General features: G+C 41.9%; 1 protein-coding gene across 1 annotated transcript; it reads left to right on the top strand.

Annotated features, from left to right (window-relative positions):
* The first annotated feature begins 1311 nt into the window (after positions 1 to 1311).
* Positions 1312 to 9123, top strand: LOC137418638 (uncharacterized). Its single transcript, XM_068104731.2, has 2 exons — positions 1312 to 2883; positions 6878 to 9123. Exons 1-2 carry the CDS (start codon positions 1578 to 1580, stop codon positions 7807 to 7809), a joined length of 2238 nt encoding a protein of 745 aa, XP_067960832.2. The 5' UTR covers positions 1312 to 1577; the 3' UTR covers positions 7810 to 9123.
* The last annotated feature ends 1697 nt before the right edge of the window (positions 9124 to 10820 follow it).

The following is a 10820-nucleotide window of genomic DNA, read 5'->3' as shown; positions in this document are numbered from 1 at the left end:
AGGAGGGGGGTTTTGATCATATATATATATATATATATATATATATATATATATATATATATATATATATATATATATATATATATATATATATATATATATACATATACATATATATATATACATATATATATACATGTATATTAATATATATATATATATATATACATATATATATATATATATATATATATATATATATATATACATATATATATATATATATATATATATATATATATATATATATATATATATATATATATATAATTATATATATATATAATTATATATATATGTAATTATATATATATGTACACATACATCAGCACTTAAGTGACTCCATACTGTGAGTGGAGAACCGCCAGTCAGGTGTCCCATACAGCCTTTGCTGCACCTTACCGGGAGTGATAAGCAACTCCTGCCACTGGGTACATTACCTCTTGTTTCCACCCACTACATGGAGTTGACCTGGATGTGGTTGGGAGTAATGAAATTAATATACATAATTTAGTGCTCCAACGTAATGAGCGAACGCCATGACATTACCGTCACGTACATTCGCCCTGTCTGCGAAGCTCCGGAAGAAGCCATCCCGCAGCGCTACATCATAAAGATATTAATTCAGATACTGCCACAGGTGCATGAAAACTCAGTTTCCAACCTGGTTTCGCCCTTATTGGGGCATTGGGTAGTGCCGCGGGATGGCTTCTTCCGGAGCTTCGCAGACAGGGCGGATGTACATGGAAGTGACTTCATTCTATCTCCAACTTCTTTCCTGAAATTCCTAGTGGTGTTCATTTACTTTATACCGTGTACCTCTTCCTCCCCCCCCCCCCCCCCTCACTCGTCTGCCCCAACCCTCTCCCTTCCACAGATCTCCCGATGTCCCTATTCTCTACTGTTGTGCTTGTGTGCTTCCCTATGTCTTCCCCTCTTGTCTCTCGCTCCCTTTATTATGTGTTTTATGTGTCTGTTTATGTTTTCTGTGTTTAATGGTAGCTCTTACACGAGCCTCGATCTTGTATATAACAAAAAAAAAAAAAAAAAATCAATTTAAGCCATTATAAATTCAGGCTGTAACATAACACAATGTGAAAACATCAAGGGGTGTGATTACTTTCTGAAGACACTGTATGCATACTCTAGCTAAGGTTGTGTAAATGCTGTACAAAAGCCTGCCAACTCTGTGTTGATTTGTATTTTACATACATTTTCATATGACGAGTTAGAAAAGAAAAAAAGAAAAGAACCCCCCCCCCCCCCCCCCCCAAATATTATTGTTTTGAGGCCTTATTGATTGAAATCTTTCCTTGTGTTTTTCTTTTGTGCAGGACACTGGAATTGCAAATGGTAGCTTGAATAACAGAGTGGACCCCATTATTCTGAGAGAAGATCACTTGGAGAATAGGCATGAATACGTCTCAAGGGCCGAAACGCAGAGCCAGTATTCAGAAATATCTGACTACGAGACATCTTCATGTGTGGAAACGTCTGCAGATGAACTTGAAGAAGAAAGTGAAGCAGATCTGAGCAATCTTCAGGTGCCGGGGAGATCAGAATCTTTCCGTGTCGCAATGGAGAACAAACCGCACCAAACAAAACCACCAGATGACATTTTAACCAAGGCAGCTATGATATTGGATGGACATCATTACGACCCCATTGAAGAGAATGGGGAAATAAGTGATGACAGCACTATCTGTAACACACCCCCACCTTCACTGGAGCTGGTGGGTGAGCGTAGTGTAGATGGTGACACAGTTGGTAGTGTACCTAGCACTCGATGCCCCAGTGTATCAGAAGATGACATACCAACCCCTCGCTGTCGTAACAATTCTGATGGCGACGAAGTGGGTTTGGAACGGAAATACAGGTCTCACAAAAGAAATTCATCAAACCCTATATTCCATCCGAAGCCGACCAATGAGGTTTGGCTACATCTCCGAGAGGACAGTTTGCCATTGTCGTCGATGAACAAATTGCAACACGTTGAGGAGCGCATGCAACCTGAATGTAAGAGCAATCTTCCCTTTCATCTACAAAGGCAAAATCAACTAACATCATCTCTGTCGAACGCGGACCGTAATCTCATTGAAAAGATCAAGAGATTTCATTCTCCAGAAGCTCAAGAGCCAAATCTATTGATAAATCATAAAGCGGTTTATTTGAAAAGGTCATTCAGCGAGAAGGGAAATGGTGTTGTGAATGGCCCTCGCATGAACCCTCATGTTTTGGAAAATAAACAAAAATTGCAATTCGATTTCATCAAAGAAGCAATTCCCCAAAGGCTGGAGATCCCAATTCTTCCACCGCATATATCAGAATTATCCCAGCTTAACCAAGAGCAGAATTATGAGCTCGCTGGCACTTCCACACTTCAGTCGGCAGTGCGTGAAAAACCAAAAGCCTCTGGTATATTTCATGCTTACTTTACCGACGTTGAACCATCAAAAGAAGACTATGTTGAGAAGCAGGTGGTTGTTGAGGATGAGTTTTCTAAAAGCCGTGTCACTTCAGATCAAAGATGCCCAATAGACACTAAAGTTGTTCGTCATCCCAACCGTCTCTCGAGTCACCTTGAGAATGAAGTATTTGAAATGGATCTTTCAGAAAAGAGCCCATCTGAGAGCGTCCCACATGCCATAAATGTTTCACAAGCTGAGAAAAGTCCTCAAGAATGGAAGTCCGGCAGGCTGCCAGCAATAAGTACTGAGAGCACCTCCACAGAGGTAGAAGGCAAATCGATGAGCAAGGTGTTCCAAATGGCTCGGCAGTACAGCATGCGCATCAAGTCTTCAAAAGCGAAAGGAAACGCGAGGATTCCAGGTTCGAAACGGGAACATCCTCGCACCTCCACACCAAATCCAGTGCTCTACAAGGGTGAGTCTCAATTGAAATAGTTACCTCCACCACCAAGAGTGGGCGGAGGTTATGTTGCCACCTCTGTCTGTTTGTCTGTCTGTCTGCGAACAGGACATCTCAAGGACTTGTGGATGGATATGGACGAAACTTGGTGGACAGGTTGAGTGTGTGAGAAGGGCGAATCGATTAAATTTTGGTGAAGATCCAAATACGGAACCGAATACAAGAATTGTTTTACTAAGTGAAGTGATTCTTCAACATTGAGAGATGGGGCCAAATTTTATATAGCATGATATTTCAAACAATTGTGGGCAGATTATGACAAAACTTGGTAGATTAGTTGGTTTGGTGACAAGAACAAGTCGATTAGATTTTGGTTCAGTTCCGGATCCAGATTTGGCCTATCAGTGGGATACGAACCGTAAACTTGTTCAGCCTGGCGGTGGCATGCTATAAAGAATGATTTTGATAATGGATAAGTACAACAACTACATTAAAAATTGACCACTATCAAAATGCATTGGGACATTTGCAAGCATAATTGTAATGCTCAATACTTGGAACTTTTATCATCAAATTTTCAACAAACCTTTATTATGAGAATAAAGAGAAAAATAAAAACTTTGGTCAAAATGTGAAAGGGCAAAGTCATAGTGACTATAAACACCGCATTTCAAGCACGAGAACCCCTGGTTTTTTTAAAATCACTTCCTTGTTTCTTTATTTCTTTTCCATTGAGCATCAGTGAGCCTGTCCAGGCCATAACATTTTTAACAATTAAGCTTCTTTTTTTTCTTTTCTTTTTTGTATACAAGATCGAGGCTCGTGAAAAAGCGAACATTAATCACACAGAAAGACAAACCGACACATAAAACATATAACATGGGGAGCAGTAGACAAGATGGGGCGAGAGGGGAAGGAACACAAACACAACATCTGAGAGCAGGGACATCGAGAGATCTGTGGGAGGGAGAGGGCTTTGGGAGGGGATGCATGGGAAGGGGGGGGGGGGGTGGGAGAGGTAGAAAACATATGGACACTGCCGGGACTTCCAGGAAAGAAGTTGGAATTTCAAACAAGGTGGATCTGGGGTGAATTAGTGGGGGTAGAAGAGATCAAGGTTTTGGATGGGGAAAGATTAATAGATGGTGGTGAACAGCTGTTTTAAAGACCTGGAGGGAGGAGTGGGATTGAAGGGAGTGTGGGAGTTTGTTCCAGAGGCGGGAGAAAAGAGGCATGAAAGAGTGAAGGTGAGCAGAGAGCCGAGATTTCGGCAGTTTAACCATCAGAGGGTTGCTGGCAGATCTTGTGCGACCTGTAGGAATATTTGGGGGACAAAGCACAGAGAGCTGGGGGAGCAAGGCTGGAGAGGAGTCGGAGAAGACAGAAAGACTACCAACCTGTCTGCGGTGAGTGAGTGAAAGGCCCTCAGAGATAGCTTCATCACTGGAGATTCCAATGATTCTGAAAGCTTTGGTTTCAACAGCGTGAAGCCGAGCTAGGTGTGAGGCAGGAGCACCGGCCCATAGGGGAGAACAGTATTCCATTGAGCTGCGGATGAAAGCCTTGTATGTGGTGAGGAGCTCAGGTGTGCCGAGGAAGGACTTCGCACGACGGAGGATGCCCAGTCGGCGACTGGCTTTGGAGGCCAGCTTGGAAATGTGGTTTTCCCAAGAAAGATCATGGCAGATAGTGAGACCCAAAAGCTTGAGCGACAGAACTTCTTGGAGAGGATTGTTGAGAAAGTAGATGGGAGGGTTGTCCAGTCGATCTTTTCGGAGAGACATAGTAAGAGTGTGAGATTTATCAGGATTGAAAGACATGTTCCACTTGTTTGACCAGTCTGTGATTTTGTCTAGGGCTTCAGAGAGTGAGGAGGCTGCAGACTGCCGATCTGAGGGAAGAGGAATGGAGCGGCAGAGAGTGGAGTCATCAGCAAAGAGATAGAGAGGATTTTCCAGAGAGTCAGAGAGATCATTGATAAAGACCAGAAAAAGCACAGGGCCCAGAACACTGCCTTGGGGAACTCCAGCCTGAACAGGAAGGGGAGATGAGAGAAATCTATTTAGGGCCACACGTTGTCTACGACCAGAGAGGAAGTCCGCAAGCCATGCATGGAGATTTCCATGGATACCATAGGAGGAGAGTTTGGTGAGCAGAGCTGTGTGCCAGACCGTATCGAAGGCACGTGATATGTCAAGGGAGACGGCTCTGATTTCCTGTTTGGCATTGAGTACCTCCATCCATTGTTGAGACAGCAGAAGCAGCATGTCCAGAGTAGAATGACCTGTTCTGAATCCAAATTGATTGTCGGAGATCAAGCCATTGGAGAAGAGGAAGGATTTGATATCCGAAGCAATGATGGATTCCATGACTTTGCTGATAATTGGGAGCAGGTTGATTGGTCTGTAGTTGCAAGGATCTGTTTTTGCACCTTTTTTGTGTAAAGCGGTAATGTTTGCTGATTTCCAGGATGCTGGCAGATGACCTTGAGCAAAAGAGAGGGTGAAAAGAACAGAGAGAGGGTGAGATAGAGCGGCAGAGCAGGATTTTAGGACCCGTGAGCTGATGCCGTCTGGTCCAGTTGCAGAATCAGAGTCGAGGTTTGACAAAAACTCCTCCACCTTGTCAGGAGAGAAGGATACAGAGTCCAGGTGCAGTTGGGTTCGACTGGGTAAGGTGGGAACAGAGAGAGATGGGTTTGGGACACAAGATTTTGAGGCAAACACAGAGTTGAGTTTTGAGGAAACACAGAGTTTTGCCGTCAAGTTTTCAACAAACCTTTAATATGAGAATATGGAGAGCACAAATTAATAAAACGTACAATTTACACAACAAACTGTCGTTTTCGTAAAGTTTAGTTTGAGCATCGAGATGGTTGGGAGTGCCAGAGGCAGAAGTTAGGTTGGTGGAAAGGATGTACAAGGGAGGGAAGAGTTTTGATTGGTGCTAGGATGTTGCAGCAGTTTAATGTGAACATCGGTTTGAGGCAGGGAAGCTCTCTCAGCCCACTCATGTTTATCATGGTAATGGAGCTGGTAAGCAGGAAGGTGAACATGAAAGGTATTGTGGGGAGGGTATTGTATGTGAACGATATGGTTGTTGTGGTGGAAAGTGGGCGGGAGATGCAGGAAATACTGGTGGAGTGGAAGGAGGCATTTGAGAACATCAAAGAAGAAGAAGACTTTTAGCATCCATGTTAATCCCACAACCACTCCTCCTCCACTCCCAATTATGATCTGGCCTGTTGGTGCAAAATCTAAAGCAGGATTTCTGCTTTTTAATTTCTGTAGTGTTTGGTTGAAGGTTCACCATTGTATATTTTGCCAAAGCTCCAGAGCGCTTTATTAATGCATTACCTTTGGCTGCATTTTGCAATCGCACAAAGACTCTCCATTTTCCTATTAAACAGGCCAAAATTTCCCCAGGGGTAACACAATTTCCCTTTCCTCTCTACTATCAACGTCAAAGCGAGATTTAAGGGAATTTATGTCAATAAAAAAGTAATTCAAAAAATGTCATGAAGAATGGATGTCTGCAATATGGAAGCTAACTAAATATCGGTTCTCATTTTAATATCACAACTCCGACATTGTCTGAGGGACAAGGACAATGAATGTGGAGTAGAGAAGGGGGAGCCGCCACCAAGCTTATCGACGGGGTGAGGAGAGGGTGGGCGGAGCAGTCGAGGGGTTTTGTATGTTTGTAGATTTTATATAATTTGGATGAAATGTGGAAGTAACAATATAAGTTTGAACTGTATGTTTCAATGTCGTCATATGTGCAGTAGAATTGAAGAAATAGTCACCAACCCTTTGGATTCTCATTACTGTGGCCATTTTGCTAATATAAGTAGGCGCGTTCCGCTAGCAAGGCATAATGATGTCAGTGCTGTAATGGAGCCCAGGCCTTCAAGTAACCAACATTGATATGAAAATACCTAGTTCATCGTTATTTGGGATGATTTAAGTTTTTATGTACTTTTCATTGGGTTTCTTTTCCTTTTTTTCAGATGAGACAAATTTGCATTATCCTCACACCGAGGATGAATTCAATGCCAAAAGAACAGAAATAAGAGGCGTATACAATGATGAGCCACAAACCAAAGAGGATCAGCTTATTGAGAGTCTGGGTGCAGCAGGGGAGGATGTGGAGAACATAAGAATTCCGGTCGAAACCCGAACATCTCCGAGTGCTTGGCCGAAACCCGGATATTCATTCACTTTGCCTCAAAATTCGACACCCCGAGAGGAAGCAACAACGGACTGGCCTATCGTGAAGGACCTGCGTTCAAAGTACCTGTCAACTGCCCAGCATTTGAAAACCGAGGAGGTGTCCGATGATTGTGTCGGTCTGGGGAAGTTCCGCATGCTGCGAATGTTGTCCGATGTTGGTCCTGGCGGAATAAATTGTAACAAATATTCCGATATTCGTCCTGTTGAGGCAATCACAGTGAACAGCACACGTCTTCTTCAAGATGAAATGCCATCTTTGGACCAGCAAATCAGTCGGCCTAATGCCATGACTGACGGCATACGGCATAGAAATAACGATGACAGTTGCATGGACGATGTCAAGAAGAGGACTTCTCGTGACCGCAATCTCGATTATCATTCCTGCTATGATGATTTTCGAGCTGTGCCGCAAAACAATGGTGAAAGCAGTCATGGTCGTAGCTTTTATGCCGTTTGCTCACCCGAGAATAGGAAGCAACACATAATTGAGATCCGTTCATCCAATAATGACCGAGTGATCTCTATCCAACCTGCTTCAGAGCGGTGGAGTGGAGACGTGCGGAGGCAAAGGCAGAGTGGCTTTTCACAATCCGACGATCGACCAGAGCTGGAGTCGGACATTCGCACTGTACAGGATGCGTCCAACCAAGGACTGGTATGGAAACTTCGGGAGAAGTTCCAAAGCTTGAGCTCTTTCAGCAATGTTTGAGGAGTGAGGTACACAGAGTGAACTTGTACGCACTCCTTAAATTATGTTGTTGTACTTGCATTTAACGAGAAGGGGATTATAGAAAATAATATTTTGGGTTTTCCTTAGTTTTGTGGTGACAATAATTGAGTGTGGATTGTAAAGGTTTCTCATCATTGGTTGATCGCTTTGAAGCTGTAGAATTTTTTGTTTGTTGTTTCTCCTTTATCTTTACCAAAAGCAAAATCACAAACTGTGTCTTGACCTGTTCGTGTTCCCATCTGACTAAAGTCCAGGTGAGCTAAAGTGAGTACTCGTTGTGAATTGGCATGTCTCGTAATGTGGGGAACTGAGGTTCGTTCTCCGTGCACCCTGTTTGTCCATTGTCGATGAATGAATGAATTCTGTAAAAGTACACCGATGTCTCCGAACGTCTATTTTCTTGTATGTGGTTTACATGTGGCCTCCTCCATGAGCATTGGACCACTCTAAAACAGCAGGCATTTCGTCGGTGCTTCAAACGTTTGTCTGTCTGTGTCTGTGTTTGACATCAAAATAATGCTGTCGGATGTATGCCGTACTCTAGCTTCTCTTCAGTGGCTACATTGACATTATGCTGAACAAGGATGCTGCTGATTAATATTTATTGTTTAAGGGAAGTTGTGAAAATGCTGATTCAAAGCTAAGCTTGTTGATTTGAGATATTCCAATGTTGTTTACTGTGTTTTCCATTTAGCGTTCTCAATATTGCATTGTAAACATCTATGCAAACTTTATGATTCTTTGCACAAAGCTCATAAGCTGTTCTATTCAGGGTTTTGTTGTGTTTTTAACCTAAAAAATATATAAATAAATACATATATATATATATATACACACACACCCCCACCTTCCCCTCTCATCGAGGCTTTCCAGTCTCGGCCTTTATGTGATATAATGGGCCCGTCATAATGACTTGGAATCAAATAAAAAGCCGGATAATTAATATATCCATTATAAATGGATACATGATTGTGTATAAAATGGATATTCTTGTACTGAACAAAGTGAAAACTTTTGTATTCTGCTACTTGTTGAACTTCAAAATTATGCAGTCTTCTTCCTATTGCATGGGTGTTTCATTTGCACATTTTAAATCCATTTTTGTGTATATTTTGCTACTTAATAGCCATTCACTTTTGCATTTGAGGCACAATTTAATTGTTTCTTTTAAGAACAAAAACGGTTTTCATGTAAATTAATAGTGGATACGAAAATGAATCCTAATGGTGGATAATATAATGGTGATTCAGTTTTGTGTTTGAACAATAAATGCACTATTTTGCCTTCCTGTCACATGGTTAAAGCTAGTTTTTCATGCCGCAACGACAAGCAAATGGGATCTTCACCAGATTTGAAGTTAGTTAAAATGATCAATTGATATACAATATTACTATTGTAATTGTGGCCTTACAATAATCATAATTGATCGAATGCTGACAGCTGCCAATAACATGACCAGAGAGGAAACCTACAACATAAAACTTTCTCCATCTTTGCTGCAAGATTGAAGTAATGGTGTGATTGTGATTAGAGCATCCGCTCTGAGTCTGGGAGGTCGGTGGTTCGATCCACTGCCAATCATACCAAAGACTATTAAAACAACAAAGAGCAATCAGAGATTGCAAACCCTCACCAGGATGTATTTTCAGTGGTTTTTAAGGCTTTTCTGTTAAAACAAATATGACGGCCGAACCACGTGACTGATGACGTCATCATTTAAAAAATTTCTGAACTAACTTATTCCTAGATTATTCTCAAGAAATTTTATCTTGATTGGATGAAGTTTTGTACTTGTCGAATTATGACGTCATAATGGAGGCACCTATGACATCATCATTGACATATTTGATTCCCCATGGAGAGTTCTTCACAAAGACCCATGTCTCAATCTTTTCTATTCAGCGCTTTCGGAGATAGAGGTGCAAAGTTTTTCGGTTTTTCCAAGATGGCGGCCGAACCACGTGACAGGTGACGTCATAATTATTAATTTTTTTTCTCCTCCAGTTTATGCCGACATGGCGCTCAAGAAATTTCATCGTGATTGGATGAAGTTTTGTACTTGTCGAATTATGACGTCATAATGGAGGTGATGGTGAAAATTTCCTGTCAATCGGACCAACGGTTGCAGAGAAAATCATATTTATTCTGTGCGGACAAACAGACAAACAAACAAACAGACAAACAAACGGACTCAAATGCAATACCCTCTCCTCTGGCTCTGGTCACAGACTCCCTGAGATACCGATATCTCAATGCCAGGAACAAACATTGGTACATCATGGGCGATGAAGGTTATGATCAAGTTTCATCAAAATCGTGTGTGTAGTTCCAGAAAAGAGAGCAAATACCTATTTTGGGAGGTGGGGGTGGGGTCAAACCCCCCCATAGACCCTTTAATGAGCACAGATTTTGATGTGATCAATACACCTTCTTTGGGCATCAGATATTAAGCTTGTGGCCAAGTTTCATCAAAATTGTGTGTTTGGTTCAAGCGATAATGACTGAAGTGTTTACAGACTCACTGACTGACCAACTGGCTTACCCACGGACACTGCTCGATCACATAAGCTCAGTGGACTAAAGTCCAAGTGAGCGAAAATCGTATGTGCTACTTCCTTGTTTGAGGATCAGCATGGACAAACAAGCACAGGTTGACAACCGATGCACAGGTTTGATGGGGAGCCTGTGTTGAAATTCCTTGAAACTATTATTATTATTACCAAGAGAGAACCTGCCTGAATGGTAATCGTGTTCCAAGCGTGAAACATGTTCTCCTGACAGATCCCTTTACTTGGGCAGTGTATAGGCAACAGACCGCTGCCTAGATGGCTCCCAAAAATAAATAAAAATAACCTTGTTTACGTGTATGCGGCAAAAACATGTGTACTGCTTATGTGCATATGTAATGCATCGTGGTTTATATAGCTCGATTAATTCAAATTGCCCTCCCCAACTCATCCCCAAACGAAGAAAATGTGAAGATTGGTGAA

The sequence above is a fragment of the Myxine glutinosa genome, chromosome 11 (genome assembly GCF_964187855.1).
Source record: "Myxine glutinosa chromosome 11, kmMyxGlut1.1, whole genome shotgun sequence".
In the NCBI taxonomy this organism is placed as follows: Eukaryota; Metazoa; Chordata; class Myxini; order Myxiniformes; family Myxinidae; genus Myxine; species Myxine glutinosa.
This window is presented reverse-complemented; position numbering and strand designations above follow the sequence as displayed.

What these genes read in the sequence shown, in the direction of transcription:
- LOC137418638 (XM_068104731.2), top strand. Translation starts at nt 1,578, where the DNA reads ATGGAGAACAAACCGCACCAAACAAAACCACCAGATGACATTTTAACC. An exon ending in AAATCCAGTGCTCTACAAGG is followed by an intron (nt 2,884 to 6,877) that starts GTGAGTCTCAAT and finishes CCTTTTTTTCAG; the next exon opens with ATGAGACAAATTTGCATTAT.